This window comes from Trichosurus vulpecula, chromosome 7 (assembly GCF_011100635.1).
Source record: "Trichosurus vulpecula isolate mTriVul1 chromosome 7, mTriVul1.pri, whole genome shotgun sequence".
In the NCBI taxonomy this organism is placed as follows: Eukaryota; Metazoa; Chordata; class Mammalia; order Diprotodontia; family Phalangeridae; genus Trichosurus; species Trichosurus vulpecula.
In genome coordinates, this window is record NC_050579.1 from 249,226,063 (window position 1) to 249,248,764 (window position 22,702).

Here is a 22,702-nt window from a genome sequence, read left to right on the forward strand (position 1 = left end):
ACTACCATCGTCATGAATAGTAAATGGATTTTTAGTTGTTTCTGTAGTAGTGAGAATAGACTACTTCTATCTGTACTTTCTCGTCCATTCTCTCTAACACATCTATGGCTGCTATAGACTAAGGCTGGGGAACAGGATTTTTGTTTGTATAGCATTAAAAAAAGACTCCTAGCTATTTGTGTTGCTGTTCAGTCATTTTGATTGTGGCTGACTCTTTGCTGACTGACCTTCACTACCTACATAGGCCTCTACCCTTACAATATTACCCTCAAGGTTTGAACTCCCCTTCAAAAGAGAATGAATGTGGGGTTGCTAGAGAGGCAATCTCATTTCCCAAGAGACCTGTATTATCTAAATGACTCATGGTAGTAACAGTAAGCAACTTCCAGATTTTTCATCATATCATGGCCTTGTCCCTTGGTTCTCATCCAGTTCTGAAGCCACATGCTCAAATCCTTTAAGAGGATAATGCTATACCAGGATTCCTTTTTCTTTCAAGAAATCTGAGTCCCAGGATCTTCTTTGCAAGAGGATGTTGATTTCAAGGCACATCTATCCCCCCTTTTCTCTCTAGAAAACTGGAATTCAGGAGCCCCCTTCTATATCTAAGAGACTAGTTCATGTGGCTCCATGTCCTCCTAGAGCCATGTGGTTAAGTGGGCCTACCCCAGCCTCTTTTAGCCACCTCTCAGGGCACATAGACAAGAACAAATGCAATTGTAACATGCCTCTGTCTCAGTTCTTGCCTTCCTGTGGCTACCATTAATGGCTCCCCTGAGAAGGTCAGGAAGAGTCACACGCCAGGGTTCAGTTCTACTCTTAACTTTGCATAGTTCTGTCTCTTTAACCTCTCTGTCCAAATCTCCTTTCTAACTATTCTTTCTCCCTCAATGTCTCCAGTAAAAAGGCATGACTTTGGCCCGCAATAAGAGGCAATCATTCATCCTCAATGAGACGGGAAAAGGTTGGCAAGCCCCTAGGCACAGATGCCCTCAGTCCTTTTAACGAAAGTTTTAATTGGCATATCCATAGCCTCCACAGGGAGATGCCTTCCCTATACCTTCATCAAGTTAATCATATTCTTCTGATCAGCTCTCTACCACTCAGCCCTTCCTTATGGTTCATCTACATTTTCATTTTGTTCTTTTTAATCAGGGGTATTTTATAGTGACAGTAGGAAATGATGACTATAGAGTGTTTAATATAGCTGTTCAAATTTTCTTATGCTAATTTACCATGGTAGACACTAAGCTGTATAAGCTTTGATCAATCAGTAAGAAAGTGGAAGAGAGTTTGAATAAAGGTTACCTCTCCTTTTTCAGACTTTATGCCATTAAATCTGACTTGGAAAGTTTAAATACAGGCAGGATATAGAGTCAGGACCTAAGTACGTTTGATTCAGGAAGGATTATAGTGTCAGGTCTCCAAAAGTGATCTGGAAAGCAGCAAAAGATTAAGGCAGAGGTCAGGAAGTGTGGTTTGGATAAGTGAGGTGAGGCCTGACCAGTTGCTTCTCTCATGCCTGCCCACAAGATTATCATGAAGACTCTGATATCATGCATCTCATTTGTTGTCATCAGTCTTTATAGCCAGTATTGCATAGAGAGGGAAGGTGGGGAATGGAAAGAATTGACTGTCATTCTAGATCTCTGACAAGGAGATATCTAAGAGACCATAATGAGAATAATTGTTATTCATCCTGCTTTTTGAAGAGGACCAATGATGTCTGGACTTGCCCATGAGTTGGATTTAAGTGAGGAAGAGTTGCACAACAGTTGTACCCTCACTCTCTCTTCCAGCGTCATCGAAGTCTACCGTAGGACGAAAGTCAAAGATGAGCGGTGATGACCCAGGATGCTGTGGATGACGTTGGTGTCTTTGATGTCTGACAAAGTTCAAAGTGCCCCACAATGCCACCTTCGTGGCCATTGAAACAAATTGTTCTCATCCACCCATTCTGCCAGAATAACTATAACATTGGTGGGAGATATATGGACCTGTAATTTCATTATTGTGAGCAAGATGGGAACTTCTTCCATTCTATGCAGATCAGGAATGCCTCAGTAAGCTGTAGTTTTAGAGAACTATCTATACCACTGAAAGATTAAGTGTCTTGTCCATGGTCACACAGCAAGTCTGTACCAGTAGTAGATCTTAAACTCAGTCTTCCAGAACAAGGCTACCCATTTGCCCATTAACTAACAATGCCTCTTTATTATAACAATAATAGTAAAATTGTACTCTTTGATCTAGTGACACTGGCCTCCTATCTGTTCCACAAACAAGACATTCTATCTCGACTCTGGCATTCTCTCTGGCCATCCCCCATGCCTGGAATGTTCTCCCTCCTCCACTCTGACTGTTGACTTCCCTGGCTTCTTTCAAGTTCCAACTAAAATACTGCTTTCTATAAGAAGACTTCTCAGTCCCTCTGAATTCCAGTGCCTTCCCTCCATTAAGTATTTCCTGTTTATCCTGTATATAGCTTGCTTTGTATACTTTTTTGCATATTGTCTCCCCTACCCCATTAGATTGTAGACTCCTTGAGGTCAGGGACTATCTATTGCCCCTTTTTGTATCCCCAGTGCTTACTTAGCACAGTGCCTGGAACACAGTAGGGGCTTAATAAATGTTTATTGAGTTAATAGCTAACATTTGTAGAATACTTTAAGGCTTATAACTTCCAGTTAAGTAAGATAGCAGCATGAGAGTTTGTAGAAGTTCCCAGCTTGCCAACCCAAAAGGTAGCAAATATCTGAAAGAGACCCTAGATGGAGAAAGGGTAAGGAAAACCGCAGAAAAGCACAAGAAAACTCCTCCAGTCCAGAATCTCAAAAAAAGAATGCTAGGAGTAGCAGAGTCCAGAAGAAGAGGAACTCTTAGGAAGTCAGCTCAAGTCTGACGTTTGTGAGTAGTGGGAGAAATAAATGATCCCAGGCCTGGCCTGTCAGAAAAGCAGCAAGGGACAGATCCTGCCACCATGGGTTACTGTGCAAGGAGTCAGGACCCATATGGGAACTCTTCAGAGCACTAGGGGCCACAGCAGGAGACAAGGTCAACTCAGTGCCTGAGCACCCACACTAGTGAGCCTTGCAAGAGGCCTGAATCCAGGGTGATTGCAAGCCTCTGACTGGGTCTTATCAAGACCATAGCAGGAGACAGAGCTAACTCCTGATTAGGGAGTTTGCAAGGAGAAAAAGGAAGAGATAGGTTAAGGTCTGCAGTGCATCATCACAAGACTGAGCCAGAAAACAGGACTGAAGAAGAGAATGGAGCTTAGTCCTAGCCAACCCAGCTTATAGTAACAGTAGAAGTGGCATCCAGACTATAAAGGGGACAGGACCAAATAGGCCCTGCCCAGCCGATCAAGGAGTTCTAGAGGGAATGGAACCTGGCCCTACAAAAAGTCTCAGTCTAAAAACTCAGAGAAGAAAAAAAATTAGTAAATAAAAGAAAAAACTGAACACAATGAAAAAATACTATAAGTTAAGAGAACCCCAAGAGGTAAGTCCAGAAGAAGTGAATAACTTCACAGCAAGTAGGGACAGATGCTCGGAGAAAAAAAAAATGGCCACAGCAATAATTGGATGAAATGAAGCAAGAAATAAAGAGTAAAATTAAAAGTGAAATTAGAGCTCATGAGGGGAAAATGGAAATGGAATAAATAAAGGATTGAAGATTTAAAACCTTACCCAAGTAGTAGACACCATGAAAGAATAGAATGAAGCAATCAGAACGCAGTGACTACATGAGACAACAAAAATATTAGAACAAAGTTAAAAGATTTTAAAAGTAGAAGAAAATGCAAGCTATCTTCTATCAAAAACAGCCATTCTAGAACACAATTTGAGGAGACATAATTTAACAGTCATTGACATCCTGAAATGCATGACCAAATGAAACTGGGTACCATATTTCAAGAAACCAAAAGATAATTTCCCAAATCTTTTAGAACAAAAGGGACAAGTAAAAATAGAAAGAAGGTATTAGTAATCTCATGAAAGTAACCCCAAACTGAAAGAAAACACCCAGGAATGTCATAGCTAAAATCCAGAGCTTCCAAGTCAAAGAAAAAAATATTTCAAGCAGCCAGAAAGAGTTCAAGTACCAAGGGAGCACAGAGAGGATCACAAAAGGCTATGTTGCAATTAGTACACAGGAGAGATAATCTGGGAATATGACATTCCAAAAGACTAAAAGACAGAGGCTTACAATAAAGAATATGACCTGAAAACTGAATGTAATTCTATAGACGGAAAATAAACAACATAGTAGATAACTTTCCGTCCTTTATAATGAAAAGACCAGAGTTGAGTAGAAATCTTGACGTGTTAACACAGAAAACAAGTACACTTCGGAAATTTCAGACACCTAAATGACGATATGGTGCTTACATTTTAATAGGTGGAGAAGTTCCAAATGTCCCTTCAGAATCATACTGTTCTCAAGGGTCACAGAAGGAGTTAAGTAAGACTGAGTGTGGTTTTGTTCTATTTTATTGGTTTTAAGAGAGGAAAGAAATGAGAGGGAAAAACATACACTAAGGAAGAAATGAGGAGAAAAGGGGAGGTACTTACAATTTTGTATGATTGGTATGCACTACAAGACTGTACAGAAATGGAGAAAGGTGTGCAAGGACCAGGAATCTTATGAAATGTACTTTTATTTGGACACACGCACAATATTTTTTGTGTAGAAATGCATGAAATGCAACAGAAAAATGAGCAGGACTGATAAAGGGGAGAATGTCCAAGTCAGGGAGATAATAGTCACAATCAAAACAAACTTTAGCTTCAGAAGGTGGATCATAAAGCAGAGATTAAATGCAAAAACTGGAAATTGCTATCTGGGATCAGTGAGGGGAAGAGGAAGAATAACTAATCATAGACTAATAGTGTTAAACAGATTTCTTCTCTTTTTCGATTCCCTTCTAATTTTCAAAGAGGAGGATGGGGAAAAGAAAGGAAAAAAAATAAGAAGGTGTTATGGAAGGAAATTCACAATTAACAATCATAACCATGAGAATGAATAGGATGAACTTGTGCATAAAACAAAAGAGTCTAATGGGATTGTTTAGAAAGCAAAATCCAACAATATGTTGCTTGTAGGAAAAACACATAAAGTATAAATATTCATGAATCGTTCAAGTGAGTGGGTAGAACAGACTTTATCATGCCTCAAGTGAATAAAAAAGGGTGGCAATCATGATCTCAAATAAGGATATAGTAAAAACAGAACAAGGTTAAAAAGTTTTAAGCAGAGAAACTACATTATGCTCATCAATGTATCAGAAATAATGAAGTGATATCAATATTTACATGCACTGAATGTCACAGCATCCGAATACCTAATGTAAAATTCAGCCAAATTATGGAAAAAATAGATAGCAAAATCATAATAGTTGCAGACCGATATGTGCCTCATTCAGATCTAAGCAAATCTAATGAAGAGATAAACAAAGAAATTAAGGCCCTGAATAGAATTTTAGAAAAAGTAGGCAGGATAGTTCGCTGGAGATTACTGAAAAAGCACTGGCTTTGTGTTTAGATGATGTGGGTTTAAATCCTACCTCTGATGCATACTATCTCTGTGACATTAGGCAAATTGCTTAATCTCCCTGGGACTATTTTCTGACCTATAAAATGAGGGTATTGTATTAGCTGGTTTCAAAGGTCCCTTTCAGTTCTAGACCTATAATCCTATGAATGGGAATAGAAAAGAATATGCTTATTTCCAAGTGAGGTGTGGAACTTTTACAAAAATTGTCCATATGCTAGGGCACAAAATCAAACAGATACAGGAATATTAAACATTTCCTCTACTGACCACAGTGCAACCAAAACTATAATCCATAAAGGTCATTTGAAGGAAGGATTAAAACTTAAATGGACACTAAATAATTTAACCCTAAAAAGATTTGTGGGTCAAAGAACAAATCATAGAAAAAAATAAATAATTTTGTCCAAAAAATGATGGCAACGAGAAAATATACCAAAACTTTTGGAAGAAAGTTGAAGCAGTCCTTAGAGGAAAAATTATACCTCCAAACACTTTCATCAGCAAAGAAGAAAAAGAACAGATCAGTGAATTGGGCATATAACTAAAAAAAATACAAACAAAAAAACACCTAGAAAAGCAAGAAATAAAAAAATTCCAATAAAACTCAGAAATACTGAAAACCAAAAAAGAAATTAACTAAATTTTTAAAAAAATGAATTCATAAAACTAAGGACTGGTTAAAAAAGAAACTAGTAAAGTAGAATCTGCAAAACTAGTAAAAGAAAATTAATCTAGAGGCTGGTTTTAAAAAAAACTAGTTAAGTAGAATCTAATTTCTTTAAAGAAGAGAAAAACTAATCTGCCAATATAAAAAATAAAATATAGAATCCACAACACATGAGTAAATAAAATAAATTCTTAAAAATTATTTTGTCCAATTCTATAGCAACAAAACTGATAATTTGAATGAAATGGATAAATGCTTTAAAAATATGAAATACTCAGATTAAGAAAACAAGAATGAGAGAATCAAATAATGACTCTCAGAAAAAAAAATAAACAAGCCATAAAGGAATCCCAAAGAAAGAGCCCTGAACCAGATAGGTTTCTAAGTGGCTTCTATCAAACATGTAAAGAACAAGCAATCCTAATTTTATGAAAATTATGTGGAAAAATCAGAAAAGAATGGATCTAAATTCACTTTATGAGATAAGTATGGTTCTAATACTTAAACTAGGGAGAGATGAAATAGAGAAAGAAAACTATAGATCAAAACTTCCTAATGACTATTGATGCAAAAATATTAAATACAGCAAGATGTATTGTAAATGTACAAATGTACTAAATGTAACGTGATCAGATTATATTGTATTGTATTGTATTCTAGGAATGACCTGAGGGAGGGGGCAGAGAGGATTAATTAATAACAGGAAAACCATAAAAATAATATACTGTATTAATAACAAAACAATAAAAATCATGATTCTATCAGTAGGTGTAGAAAAAAAGTTTTTGATATCCTTTTTTTGTCAAAAGCATAGAAACATTCTTCAGTGTTGTAAATAACAGATAAGGATAAGGACTGGGCCTGTAAACTCATTGATATTGTAATCTCCCAGGTGAGAAAATTACCTCTACCAATTCAAGATGACACTTTCTCTGCAATTTATAGTCTTAGAGAGTTGCCTAGAACACTTAGAAATTAAGTGACTGACCTCGAATCACAGATCCAGTATGTGGTAGAGTCAGTGCTTACATCCAGATCTATAAGGCAGCTTTCTATCCCAGTATGCTATGCTATGCTACCTCTGCAATAAATATTACTTGTTAATAACCAGTAGCTAGCATTAGCTGCAAAGGGGAGACACTATGGGCCTTTCTAATAAAATCAGAGATAAAGCAGGGTGTCCACTGCCACCACTGTTGTCTGGTATAGTTCTAGAAGTGCTACCTATATAAAAATAAGACAAGAAAATAAATTACTGGAATAAACATAAGCAAAAAAGGAAACAGAATAGCTACATTTTGCAGATGATACGATAAGTTTACTTAGAGAACCCTGAAGATTCAACTACAAAAATACAAATAATTAATAGTTTCAATAAAGCATTAGGATCTAAAGTAACCCTCCCAAAAAAGCATTAGTTTTTCTATATAATATCCACAAATCCCAACAAGAACAGATAGAAAAAGAAATTCCTTTCAAAATAACTACAGATTGTATAAAAGTATCTTTCACTCCATTTATCAGGACACACATAGGAATAGTATGAGTAGAACTACAAAACATAAAGACTGGCAAAAATTAAAAAATTATAATTAAATTGAAGAGTTCATAGTTGGACCCTGCTAATATAATAAAAATTATAATAGCACATAAAGTAATGGACAGATTCAGTACCATACCAATCGTACTAATAAAAAATTACTTTGTAAAACTACAAAAAATAATATAATTTGTCTGGAAGAACAAAAGGTCAAGAATCACAAGGAAAATAATTTTTTAAAGTGGGAAAGCAGAGGGACTACTAGTACAAGATCTCAAACAATACTAAAAATAATATGTATCACAACTATTTGGTACTGGTTAAGGAAACAGAAAAGTTGATCATGGAACAAGCAATTAAGAACAGAAGCAATTAAACATTGGCATAGGACTCAATAAACCAAAGGACTTTAACTACTGGGTTAAAGAATCACTATTTGACAAAAATTGCTAGGAAAGCTGGGAAGCAATCTGGGACAAATTAGATTGAGACCAACATTGCCCATCATACACCACAATGAGATCCAAATTGAAAGCTAAATATAAAAGGTTATATCATAAACAAATTGGAAGATAAGGGAAGAATATACATTTCATAACAATAAAAAGTGTTCTTGACCAAACAAGGCATAAAAAGGGCCACAGTAGATGAAATGGTCAATTTCGATTGCATAAAATTGAAGAGTTTTTACCCATGCAAATATAAGGAAATTGTAATTAGAAAGGAAAAAGGAAGAAAATACCCATTGTAGAAAATTTCTGTGATAAAGGACTAATTACCAAGCTGGCTAGCAAATTGATACAAATATATGAAAATAAAAGCCACTACCAAATAGACACGGCCAAAGAATATGAACAGGTAGTTCTCAAAAGAAGAAAAGTAAGTTATCAACAACATAGGAAAATACTCCAAATTACAAACAATAATAATAAGAGAAAACTGTCAAAGATGACTGAAAAGGAAAATGACAGCTGTTGGAGAGGGCCTATGGGAGGACCAGCACTATTGGCTGAGCTATGATTTGATCCAGTCATTCTGAGAAACAATTTGAAACTATGCCCATAATGTAACTAACTGTATCTACCTTTGGACTCCGTGATACCACCATTGAGCAAATACCAAAAAGAACAGAAACAGAGGGAAAGGACCCACATGTACAAAATATTTATAGCAGCACTTTTTGTTATAGAAAAGAACTGGAAATTTAGGGAGGGACCATCAACTGGGGAACAGCTGAATACATTATGGCATATGAATGTACTGGGATACTGTTTTGTTGTAAGAAATGCTGAAAGATATGGTTTCAGAGAAACCTGGGAAAACTTGTATGAACTGATTCAAAGTGAAGTAGGCAGTAGCAGAACAATTTATTCGATGAGTACAACAATGTAAAGGAAAATAAGTGAGAAAAACTCTGACTAATCCAATGACCAATCAAATGAAGAAGACTGATGAAGAATCGTGCTTAGCATGTCTTTGCAGTGAGGGAGCAGACCAGAGAGTCTGTAGAATGAGAGGCGCATTTTCAGAGGTGACCAATATAGAGATTTATTTGGTATAACTTCATTGCTGCAAGTGAAGTCTTTTATTTTAGAGGTGATCAGTGATAGGGATACCAAAACAACAAAAATGAAACGTTTAAAAAATACACACAAGAGAGGAGAAGGAAGTTCAGAAGGGCACATAGGCAAGGAGATCAATGTTGGAACTACTCTTTCAAATCTAATATATACTTTAAAGGAAAGCTATGGATAAGAGAGATTGATACACAATCTCCCATGGGAGATAGGAAAACAGAGCTCTATTTGACTAAAAGAGTAGCTAGAGGGTACAGCAGAAAGCACTCATCTTCATGAGTTGGAATCTGAACTCAGATACTTCCTAGCTGTGTGACCCTGGGCAAGTCACTTAGCTCTGTTAGCCTCAGTTTCCTCATCTATAAAATGAGCTGGAGAAGGAAATGGCAAACCACTCCAGTAAGAAAACCCCAAAATGGGGCCATGAAGAGTCATATACAATTGAAACAACTCAACAACAAAAAAATCAGTAGTGACTTGGAGCATTTTCCAGGGCAGCTAGGTGGTGTAGTGGATAGAGTGCTGGGCCTGGAGTCAGGAAGACTCATCTTTGTGAGTTCAAATCCTGCCTCAGACACTTATTAGCTATGTGATCCTGGAGAAATCATTTAACTCTTTTTACCTCAGTTTCCTTATCTGTAAAATGAGCTCGAGAAGGAAATGGCAAACCACTTTGATGGAGTCACAAAGAGTCACACATGACTGAAAAATGACTGAACTGATGGGCTGCCTTGAAGAGTATCATGAATCATGTTACTCAGGCATTTCACCTTCTGCCATAGAGAATGCACTTTAATGTTACCTGAGAACCACAGAACCTTAGTTCATTTAGCCACACATCTTACTTTTATAAGAAAAGAAACTGAGGGTAGAGAAGGGAAAGTCATATAGCAAGTAAATAACAGAACTGAGTCTGGAACCATAATCTTCCCACCTGTCGCCTAAAACATGTTTGTTTCTCTTGCCCTTTCTTTCTCTTTGAAAGTCTCTTTCCTGAGAACTAAGAGTTAAAGAAGAAGGGAAGGAAGGCAATGGGGCAATCAGGAGAGGCCTTCCATTCACAGTTTCACACTCTTCTCTTGCTCCTCCTTCCCCTTCTCTCTCACCCATGGGAGAAAGGAGACCTTCCTTGTTCTGGGCTTCTCTTTGCCCTAAATTCAGCTCTGGCCACCAGGATTCGGAAGCATGTGGGTGGAGTGGCCTGGAGGGACAACAGCCTACAAGAACAAGGGAAAATGGTCTCAGACCACACCTCTCCAGTGGGCACGCTCTTTTTTAGCTTTGTGCTAGCACTGCAGAAGAGAGCCCAAAATAGACTTTGTGGCTTCCTCTAGCAACTTCCACCAGACCTGGCACTAGAGAACTCTTTGAAGTGAGTTAACTACTAAGCATATTTTTCTCATGCCCTGTTGGGCACACTCCAAACTCAGGAGCCAGGAAGCTCCTATCCTAGCCACTACCAAAATGGTCAGAATTAGAGGTGAGATAAGGGTTTCCCCTGGGCAGTGTCCTGGTAGATGTTATCTTGTCTGCCTCCAGCCTTGCTTTAATACTTCAGAGGCTTCTCCAGTGTAATGGTGGGAGAGGTTGCTCAGCTATCACTGTAGAACCAGTAGCTGTTCACCTTTTGTGCTTCCTCTTCCCAGAGAGCGTCAAGTCCATTGCCCTCAGAAGGGGCACTGGTTTCATTATTGGAACAACATATTAAAGATGGTGTGGGCCTTCCAAACTTCAGCAAAAGCATCTGCTCTTTAAGAAAAGACCTAGTTGGACCCAGCTTGATGCACAAGCACAATATATTTCCCACAGTATTCCTCTTATTGTAGAATAGAGCTTATATACTCCAAGACTTACATGCATGTTGTGTCCTTTCATTCACGGTCTTCCTTTCTGGAATGTCCTCCTCTGCCCTCTCTTCTATCCATTTTTCACTGCTCAAATCAAGTGCCCCCCCATGAAGACTTCCTTAATTTATCTTACCCTGTCAAAACACCTATAGCATTTAAAGTATGTGCCACATATTTATTTACTCTCATAGGGTTCATTTATTATACCATGTATATAAGTCTTCTCAACTTGAAGATAAAGAAAGGTGTCATGTTTTTTTTTTTTCAGAATGCATCATATTATCTAACATGTATGTATCTGGGCACATGGCCCATTAGAATGTAAGCTTCTGAAGAGCAGGAAAGGTTTCATTTTTATGATTGTATCTCCAGCGCCTAGAATACTGAGTGGCACATTATAACTATTTAGAGATTGATTGATTGATTGATTGATTGGGACAAGGTGCCCCATGAATATTTATTGGCCCTAGCCATAAGAGATATAATCTTGTCATCATATGATTGATTGATAATATCTCAGGGCCCTTTACACTCACTCTGTATATAACCCAAGGAACTCACAAAATGACACAATAAAAAATCAAGGTATATATTTTGGAAGACTGAGCTGAAGACCCCATGCTGAATGTATTTAGTCACTTAGTCATAAAATCCAAGAAAACCAAATATTAGGCATTGCAGAGTGGAGTTCCACTAAGAGTCTACCATACTAAAAGGCTGGCCCCGAAAAGATTTATTTTTACACAGGTTCTTGGAAATTAATTCTCTAAGCCTAAATCCACTAAAAATCCTATAGAGAAAACTACATTTACTAACACTGGCCCAGGGATTCCCTTCTAAGTGTACTTATATCACAAGGTTACAGTATTTCAGAACAATAAAATATACTTATTACATTGTAGGGTTACACAGAAGAGTAAAAATATACTGTTCAATGCAAATAATTAATACAGATTGTGTGTGTTGTTTTGAACCTCTTAACTAAGAATGATCAAAATATAATAAAATGTTTGCTTCATTTTTTCTAGATTTTCTGAAGCAAAGGCCTTAGGAGAAAGTATAAATGAAGTAAGAAGTAAAATTGGTAAGAATATTGTTCTATTCTGTTAAGCTATTTTTCATGATGAAAATCAAGCCATGATATACTCCAAAACAAACATGGCCTTAGATTTTTGACTACTCTTGCTGAAGTAGGGAGCTTTACAAAGACTTTTCCAACACTATGAATATTATATACCTGTCCCAGCAACCATTGGTTTTCAGACTGCAAATGCTTCAGCAATCTTATTTCTTATGTCCTAGTACCTTCACTCTAAGTTGTATGTGGTAAAAAGCTAATTTTCAATTGTCTGCATTATAGCGTTTGCATGAGATGCATTTGCTTTTTTTTCCCCAGTATTTTTCAACAGGAGCTTCATTGCTCATAAGTTTAACCTTACAATCCAAAAATTGTTTTTATTAAATATTTTCAAGTGCTTTGCAAGCATTTTTACAGTGTCCCAGAGCTGCTCCATTCTGCTGCCCATGGCAGGTTTTCAGGTGCTTTGGCACATGAAGGTGGCATTGCTCTGGGCCATCCAGTAGCTCAGTGGTAGAATCAGACCCAGAAGAAAACATTCCTAACTGGCTGATAACAAAAATTGCTGACTCAGAACTCTTCACCCTTGGGCTAAATGTCATTAGAAAACTGAATAGAGTGAGTCTAAAGGCAACCCTGATAAAAGTATGCCCTCATGTCTTTGTTTTTTCAAAAAGGAAAATGCTATCTTTCATACAGAGTGAATGAATACAACAAAGACATTCATAGACAGACTTGCAAAAAGGAAACTTTTTCTCCCCATCACCTGCTACCTATGTTATCCATATGCTCCGGACTAGTCATAGGGGTACACTATGGATTTAACAGCTTTTAAGGAAAAGGAGAACTAGACACAAACAAGGTGATTCTGTGCTTTAGATTTTCCGGTGGAACAAAAGCCCTACGAAGCTATACAGTTGTCTTGCTATAACATTGCTAGGAAGCCTCAAGAACACATTGAATTAATTTTGTTCTGGGAAGCATGAAATCCACATTCTTTTTCTTGACTCTCAGGCATCAAAGCCCCCAGATATGAATGAGCCACATGATGGCAACTAAACTCCTTCAAGTCTGACATCCCACTCAACAGTCTCCAGGCCCCAAGGTAGTCAGACAAATGCTATGTGAAAAAAGCATTCCATTCCTGAGAACCTAGGAGAGATCCAGACCAGCAAAAGCTATTGTAGGGGTGCAAGTGTGTGGGTATGTGGGATGGATGTCAAGGAGAGGCAAGCCGAACTTTTGTTGGACGAGGTCCTAGGTGTTAAGCTATATTGTGGCTCCTTCAGGAGGAAAGGAGTCCTTTGAAGGGCTGGTTTGGTGCAGAGGGCTGACATTAGTATAGTGCAAAAATAAACCTCTTAACTTCTCTGAGTCTTATGAGGGTATATAGGAATTTCATGTGTACCCAGAGCTTCTATGATGGCTCCAACTGGTCCAGAACCATCCTAGCTTATAGGAGAGGAAATGGCCTCTATCAAGACAAATACAAAAGAGATGGAATAATATCTGGTCATCTTCCCTCACAGAGTTGTTGGAGATAAAACTAAAATGATGTATGTGAAATTGCAAAGTATTATACCCAATACCAATATAGGACATTATTAATAAAAATAGATCAAGATTTGGTTCTTTGAGGACTAATGATGGAGCATACTATCCACCTCCAGAGAAAGAACTGATATTATTGGAATACAGACTGAAGCATGCATGCTATTTTCCACTTGCTTTCATTCTTTTTCTTTTATTTGAGTCTTTTTTTTACAAAATGACTAATATGAAAATGCTTGACATGATTGCACATGTATAACCTGTATCTGACTGCTTACCATCTCAGGGAAGAGGGAGGGGAAAGAAGATGGGAGGGATAGAATTTGAAACTCAAAACTTTTTAAAATGTTAAATAAAATTGTTTTAACATGGAATGGTGGAGGGAATGAAATATATTAAAAGAAAAAAAAAACAGATTTGGTTTTTTGAGCAGTCCAATAGTCTGTAAACCAGAAAAGGCTGCTTCTAATTTGCCAATTGTGTTATTTAATGAAATATATTATTATATAAGGCCAGTTAAGTTGCGGGGGAGGGGGTTCTGAGTACAGTGGCTGAATGACACATTCCCCAGAATTCAGGAACATGCTCTACTTTGCTAGTTCACAAAAGGGAAGATTCTCCAGAATGTAGACAAATGCTGTAATTAGTTTTGGTAATGTGATAACTTAAGAGTTGAATTAATGTTGAGTTTAATGGTATGCTACACAAACAGAGGATAACCATTGATTTCAGTAGATGGAGTGTTGCGCTAATGAAGCCAAGACCACTGTGTGTTTCCTTCTGTTCCCAGTCATTCCAGTGTTGGCCACCCATGTGATAGATTTGTGCTATGAGTCAGAAAAGGGTCCAGGCAAACTAGTGTAGATAAATTAGTGTCATCCCATCTCCACTTCTAGGGGGAAAAACAGTAAAATTGTTTTACCTGCAGCCTACCTCTTAAAGATACTTTATGTATTAAGACAACATTTATCATTAAATATACATAAAAGGGGACATGTATATGTAGAATTCCAGGGAATCACTCAAAAAGTTTGGTTTCCAAAGGTATTTATGCCATTTCTGGGTATATTTTTCTTAAGGAAAAATTAAGTCAAGTGGTGTTTGCTGTCCCCAAAGAGTCATCTTTTCCCTTTAGTAGATCCAGAATCATTTAATCCTGTAAGGAACTGAGAGGAAGGGTTCAGTGACCATATGGGAGGAGTTACAGACCCATTGGCAGGATTGCTCTAATGTGTATCTTTATTCATGGAGACAGTTTTAGGGAGGTAAGATTGCTGCGCGTGGGATGGTGACTCAGCTCCGGTCTGGGATGGGGACACATCCTGTCTCTGAGTCCTGCAGAGAGCAGGAAGAATGCCAAGGAGTTTACAGTGGAAGCAGGCTTGTGGAGGTTTCCAGTGTTAGTGACATTGTCAAAGGAATTGGCATTGTCAAAGGAAGTTAAATCTGTTTTTCTTAACCATGTCAAGAGTATACCAAATCAACCAAACATATTTAGGATTCAAGTTGCTAACACAACTTTAGCTCAGTTGATTTTTTTCCCTTGACATTGCTATCTAGATTTGTTGCCTTTTTAGATTCATTCCCAGGCACCATGAGGGGTATTTGAGTTGTGGATAAAACTGGCCTGTGTAGCTGTAGAGTAGTCACACAGATAACTGTGTCTTATGTGATGCAAACTGTGTTTTGTGCATATTCATACATGTGCCTTCTAGTAATAATCTAAGTTAAGAGGGCCAGAGAAGCTAATATGGCAAAGGAAAGGGAGAGGAATAGGTTTTATGAGCAGTCTACATTTGGGGATGTTGGGGCAGAACAAGCTACCCCATTTGGTTTCACTGACACAGGTTCTAGCATTGGTGTTTCTACCAGTGGCAGTAACCTCTTTGGTAACAATTAGGCAAGGCTGTTAGGTAGCAATATCGTCAAGTCTTAGAATTAGAAACATCATTGAAGGCCATCTAGTCTAGGCCATACTTGAACAGGAATCCTTTTATGGCATATCCCAAAATGGTCATCTAGCTTTTGTTTAAAGCTCTTGTATGTGTTATAGCTCACTCCCTGTCAATGTAGCTCATTCCTCTTTGGGATAGCTCACAGTTCTTTACATTAAGCCTAAATCTGCATCTTTGGAACTCTTAGTCATTGCTCCTAATTCTGTCCTTTGGGGACAAATAAAATAAGTCTAATCCCTCTTTCACATGACAGCCCTGCCAATATTTTAAAATTGTTATCATGGCCCTCTTCTTGAGCATTCTCTTCACCAGTCTAAACATCCCCAGTTCCTCTGATCAACACTTGTCTGGTATGATCTCAAAGCCTTGCACCTTCCTGGTGGCCCTCTTTTGGATGAGTGAGAGCAGCTAGTAATTAAGAGGAAAGTAATAAAACCAAGCAAGACTTCCTAAGGGGTAAGTTGTCTCTGACTTTGATTCTAAATTCCAAAGAGGGAAATAATCCAACCCAAAACATTAAAACAAAAAAACTTTTTTTCTTTTATTTTTCTCTGGAACATTTGGGATTTGGAAAAATACCTGCCCAAAACTGGGCCTTCATCAGTAAGGTTTACTGATGTGTCAAATGGATACATGTTTGTGTATTTTTCCTTAGTGAGCTTAAACCTCCTTTAAAATTAACTTTCCTTCATATTCTTTGCAAGTTTGCTCTTGTTCAATGTCATGTCATAGTGATGATGACCAGAAGCCATCTGAATACTTTGGCAAGGCATACAAACCTAGTTACAAACCCATATTCATCTCTCCACTTAAAAGAGAATATAGGAGAGGATTCTGGGAAGACAGCAGAGTAGGAAAGAAAATTCCAAGCTCTCCAGACTTCCCTCACACACAAGACAAAATAGTGCCTCAGGGCAAACATAGAGAGGTAAAAATAAACAAGAGTTGGAGCAGAACAGTGGTCCTCCTGAGACTACTGGAGAAGATCTAAAGAAAAATCCCAGATCCAAGGTTTAGTCCCTGTGAAGTGTAAATACCTCCAGGCTAGCTCAGCTGAAACAGCAAGTGGCGAACCCTGAGGCTAGTTGGGTTGGGAGGTAGCCTCTGCCTCAGCCGCTGGAATTTTCACCTCCCAGATGGTGTTGGGAGTTGGGCATCTGAGTTGGGAAGATTGAGGGAACCTCTGCTGAAAAGGGACACCAGGCCCAGCTGTGTTGCTGAGTTGCGGCCTTGGGAGAGAAGGAACCTGCACACATCCAGTCATGCAGAAGCAGTGGGGAGGGGGCGCTGCTGGTTGTGGGCACTTACTGGAGGTGGCATTCTTGGTTTCTGTTCCAGGCCAGAGGGGAGAACTGAAGGATGACCTGGGACCAGAGGCACCATCTCCCATGGCCCAGGACCTGAGGTGATTACAATAATAAGCTGCTACAGATTTAAAGAAAAAGGCAGGCAAAGGAGAAAGAACCCAACTATAGAAATGGGAATAGAGAAGACTGGGGTTCATCTTCAGAGGAGAATACTGAAGCAAAAAAAGCCTCTCCTACCCCAAAGAGTAATGTCAAATGGTTACCTGCCCAAGAAGAATCATAGAAGAACTTTAAAAGACTCTAAAAATCAAAGGAGACAGATTGAGGGGAAAAAATTTTAAAAATAAAAACAATCCAAAAAACAAAAAAACAAGATTATGAAGAGAAAGTCAACCAACTGGAAAAGTAGATCTAGAATCTTAAGGAAGAAAATGACTCCTTGAGAGTTAGAATTGGGCAAGGGGAAGCCAACAAAGTTATAAGAGACCAAGAAATAATAAAACAAAATATGAGGAATGAAAAAATAGAAGAGAATGTGAAACATTTCATAAGAAAAACAATTGATCTGGAGAACAGATCAGGAAGAGAAAACATGAGAATAATTGGAATACCTGAAAGCTATGATCAAAAAAAAGAACCTTGATACAATAATACAAGAAATAATTAAAGAAAATTGTCCCGTAGTGTTAGAATAAGAGGGGAAAGTAGAAATAGAAAAAAAAATCTACCTATCACCACCTGAAAGAGATCCCAGGAGGAAAATCTACAAGAATATCATAGTCAAATCCCAAAACTCTCAGCTCAAGGAGAAAATACTGCAAGCAACAAGTGAAAGTGAAGGTAATGAGAAAGGGAAGTCCAGGTGACTGACTTTCAGGCAGGGTGGAATGGGGTATCTATGCCTTGGTGGGGTCAGCATGAGTCAAGGATCTTAGATTGAAAAAATGACTTTCACTTCACCTTAGATGAGTTCCTACCTCCTATTCTTCTAACTCCTATGATTTCACACCACCTAGGGGGAAACCCTTCTCCCCTCTACCTGAACTTTCACTGCAGTCTGGCTCCTTTTCCCTACCTTCTGTCATGCCCTTCAGTACTTGCACTGTGTTGTTAAAAAAAACTCCCCACCATCCTTAATCGCTTCTTTTCATGCTCCTCCATATTTTTGTATGTTGGTAATCAAAATGGGCTCCTTGGCACTTAGTTCAACAAGTGCCCTTGAAAAGTTTGGCCTTTGTTTGCTTTGAGTAATTTGGTGTATTTCATTGAGTCTTACTAGGTGCTAAGCCCCAGGCCCAAACCCCTATTAGGTGTAAAACCTTAGTGGGTGTGGATTGGCAACTAAGGTGGGGCCCAAGGTGGGGCTAACTCCAGGAAGGGCCTAGTTTACATGTCTGGGAGAGCAGAGGCTTTTAGACCACGTGGGTTTAAGTCCGCCTCTTTGTGACGATTCTAGGTCACGTGGGTGAGTCACATGTGTGACTCATCCCTGACGCTGAAAAAGATATAAAAACCAGGGGTTGGCTGTCTGTTCTTTGGAGCTCTCTGTCGCAGCAGGGGTGGCAAGCGTGACTCTGGGCCGGCCCTTGTTCTGAACTCCTGCACTGAACCTAGATGTTGGTAACTATGAATCTGTATTGGGTCTGTCTGTTGATGTTTGTACTTTGTTTGTAATTTGCTCTGAAGTTCAGGATGCTGGCTTTTTCCCCTGAACTAAGTGAATGCTGTCTGTATGCTGAATTAAAGTAAGCTTGTCAACCCCTTCAACCTCGCTTTCCTTAGTTAAGCAGAACAAAAGAACCTGTGCTGTTGGCAGCTTTCCAGGTGCTGGCTGTGGGTGGATCTTACACCCCCACAGAAGCTGCTAGCCAGATTGTTGAAACATCTGGTAATAAGTGAAGGTTGACTTTTCCCTGAAGGTATTCTATCTTTTGTCACTCCCTCCAGTAATGGCCACTTCTTGCTTCATATGCCTATCACATGGAGGTAGCCAAAGAAGTCAGCATACTTCCTTGCTCAATGCTGCTGTTTCTAGAACCTCTTTTTGCCATTTGACTGCTCATCATTTTCTCCTTCTTTGAAGTTCATCCCATCTGATCATTGACTTAATAACTTTTCAATTATGTAAAATGTTATTACATACAGAGGACACAAAACAATTGCTTTTCATCTTTACACAGAAGCAAAATTTAAGAAATTAGTTTAAAATATGTTAAGGAAATTGTTGATCCCCACCAAAATAGTCTTTTACAAAATTTGATCCACCTCTGACACTAGCTCCCAAGAGACAATTTAGAGATTGCCTCTCTGGGAAGCTACCATTTATCTGGGATGGTTTAGGTCTCCATCTTGAAATAAAGGAGGGAGGGGCTGGCATGCTAAGATACCTCTGGTTTCTCTTCCTGTACTACATCTGTTTACGTTGTCATTTGCTTTACAGAAAGTTGGGTGACACTGACACCGTAGGACTTTGACCAACATATATATGGTTACTATCATGACCCCATGCAGATAGTTTTATGAATTTATGGAATTAACAAAATATTTTGGTGTCACTGGGTGGAGATCAGATAAAACCATGACTGGATGAGAGTTGGAGGATCTTAAGAGCCATGAGGAGAATGTTAATTGGTCAGAGGGTAGTCATCTACAAAAGCCTTGAAACTAGGAGCTTGAAACTCAGGGTAGCTACTCAAAGCTACTTAATGTCAAAGCAGATCCAAAAAGACCTGGGAAATCATATATTGTTAGACCTAGAAGAAGAGACTTTAGAGAGTATCTAGTCCAACCACCTCATGAGGAATGAGGAAAATGAGACCCATAGAAACTGCATGACTTTGTTCAATATCCCACAGTTGGTTAGTGCCCAAGCTGCGACTGAAATTCAGATCTCCTGACTTGAAGTTCCTTATTTGTTCCACTATACCCCACTCAAGGTCCACTTGATGCCAGGCAGAATTGAGGTAAAGACAGAAGCACTAAGTGAGGACTCAGGTGACTATAGAGAGACTGTGATGAGAAGCTAGACAGTGGTCCCAAAGACTGTCAGTCAATAAAAAGAAGAGTGACATCAGAGACCAGTGCTAAAGGAAGGCATTGACAGGGCTGGGCATTTCCTGAGTTAGGACTGTTAAAAATCAGGCTGCAGGCATTAACTGTGACAAACTAGTTTTAAGTCATGATATCTTATGCCTTTAACTCATTTCCACATGTTGGTTTGTCCCACCACAAGAAAGAAAGAAAGAAAGAAAGAAAGAAAGAAAGAAAGAAAGAAAGAGAAAGAAAGAAAGAAAAAAGGAAAGAAAGAAGGAAGGAAAAGAAAGAAAGAAGGAAAGAAAGAAAGGAAGGAAGGGAAGGAAGGAAGGGAAGGAAGGAAGAAAGAAAAGAAAGAAGAAAGGAAAATTGTAAATATAATTTGAGGAAATCATCTGTTTGAGAATTGCCCTGAGTCTAGTTGACCACTTGGGTTGGCTTTCTAATGTTGGTGGTGTTTTAACTCTCCAAATAGATAATTCAGATGCCCCCAGGGTATTCTTTTCAATAAAGACAAGCTTGTGGTGAATAGTGTCATTCTATTTTTCACAACTTTCTGTGCTTGATGCGGTAGATAAGGCCACAGAAAGCAGACTTCGGTTTTGTCCAGGTTTTTCTCACATAAAGCCGAGCCTCAAGTACCTACCTACCATGGCAAACGTGATGACAACTATCAGAGACAAGAGATCAGTTCAATGAAGCTAACTCATCAAATCACCCATTGCGGTTTCCCTAAGACACTTGGCTTCTTATTGTGGCAAATTGAATTAAAATAAAATGTAAGAATAGTGCATCATCATGAAGCAAAGGGAAATTGGGATTTTCCTGCTTCATGTGTAGGGGCTCACAGAGGGATAGCACTATATTTAGTTTTAATAAAATGCTTTAAAATCAAATTCTTCCACCATATCATAGAGCCAGTTCAGGCCTGTAAGTGACTACATATATATTCCAAGCACATTCTAGGGGAAATGTGCAAAGAAGAAAAAAGGAAAAACAATTCTTCCCTTGACATGCTGCTTTTCATCCAAGTATTTCAAAGCGCTTTGCCAACATATACTGTTATCTAGAGAACAGAATAACCCTACAGAAAAGTGTCAGCTTCTATATAATACATGCAATCCCCTGGATGAGGTAAAATGGGGACAGATGGAAGTATATTTTAATGTAATCCATCAATGCCAAAGGCCATCTATGCACTAGTATAAAAAGTAAGTTATCTTTAAACACCAGTGGCAAAAAGCTGTGGTTTTTTGTTAACCTTCCTGAATTGCCTAGGGTGGGGAAGGGGGTAAAAGAATTTGGCTATGGTTTCCTCCCAGTTCTTGGTCGAAGCTCTAAATAGGAAGTTTATTTCATTGTTTTCACCCTAATTATGAGGGAGAATAATCCTGTTGTCCTTTGTGTATCTGGGGGAGAGATTTTGTCAGTGGTAGGGAGAGTATTGGGTGAATAGGATTAACTATCATCTTCTGCTCCCATTTTGCATTTTCCTTAAACATCAAATGGGACTAGCTACTGTAAACCACAGCTAGACCTAAGGAGTGTGTGACTACTTCTGCTCAGCAGGCCACACTCCCCTAGGGTGGGGACAGCCTCAGTTTATTGCTGGTGTCACACAGTAACATGACTCTGGCTAGAAACTTGCTCTCTAATACACAGTCTGCACCACAGCCTATATAAGCTTGTCTAAAAATACACTTCTTCAGGCACAGCGGCACAATTTCCAAGCAGGGCTGGGTTCGATGAAACTTGAGAGTGAGATTAGAACCCTATGCTAAGGCATTCTTGGTCTCCTTCAGGTGTGTGTAGGACTGCTTTATGGGGTTATGGGATTCAAGAAGAACGGGAATTGGTAAAACACGGACATACATCACAGTATGTGTATTATGAACAAGGACCATGTACATACAGCACCACGGAGACTGGCAAGGTGTGGAGGAGTATGGGTGGCAGTAGGCTCTTGGGCACAATCATGGAGCAGGCTTAAATGGGATAGCTATGGGCAGAGAAATTTTTATATAGTATCATTGGCATGAAAGGTGGTTAACAAGAAGTAGGCTAGAGCTGGGGGAAGGTAGAGAAAACTTAGGGATAGACAGACCAACTCAGGGACCAGCTGGCTGGAATGGGAACCCTCTGTGTGTCTGAGCATAGACTTGTGGTCATCCTGGGAGCCAGAGTCACCAAAAGCTGCAGGTTTTACACCCTATTGTTTAATTCCCAAACACTTACCAAGTGCCTGTTTGTGTTTATAGCTATACCAGAGAAGGGAAAGAATTCATAAAGTGCCTACTATGTGCCTGGCACTGTGCTAAGTGCTTTTACAACAACCCTGAGAAATAGGTGTTATTATCTATGGGGTAGTATGGGGGATAAAGCTACTATGCATAATGTATCTCATCCCCTGTATAACAGAATGCTTATCTTGGGGCAGCTAGGTGGCATGGTGGATGGAGCACCAGCCCTGGAGTCAGGAGGACCTGAGTTCAAATGTGGCATCAAACATTTACTAGCTGTGAGACCCTGGGCAAGTCACTTAACACCAACTTCCCACACACACATACACATACACACACACACACATA

At 38.8% G+C, this 22,702-nt stretch overlaps 1 protein-coding gene across 1 annotated transcript in view; it reads left to right on the forward strand.

Annotated features, from left to right (window-relative positions):
• KIF6 (kinesin family member 6) overlaps positions 1-22,702 on the forward strand; it is a 493,781-nt gene that overhangs the window by 359,099 nt on the left and 111,980 nt on the right. The window contains exon 15 of the mRNA XM_036767567.1: positions 12,219-12,274. Within this exon, the coding sequence (XP_036623462.1) occupies positions 12,219-12,274 (56 nt within the window). The remainder of the gene's footprint in view (positions 1-12,218; positions 12,275-22,702) is intronic.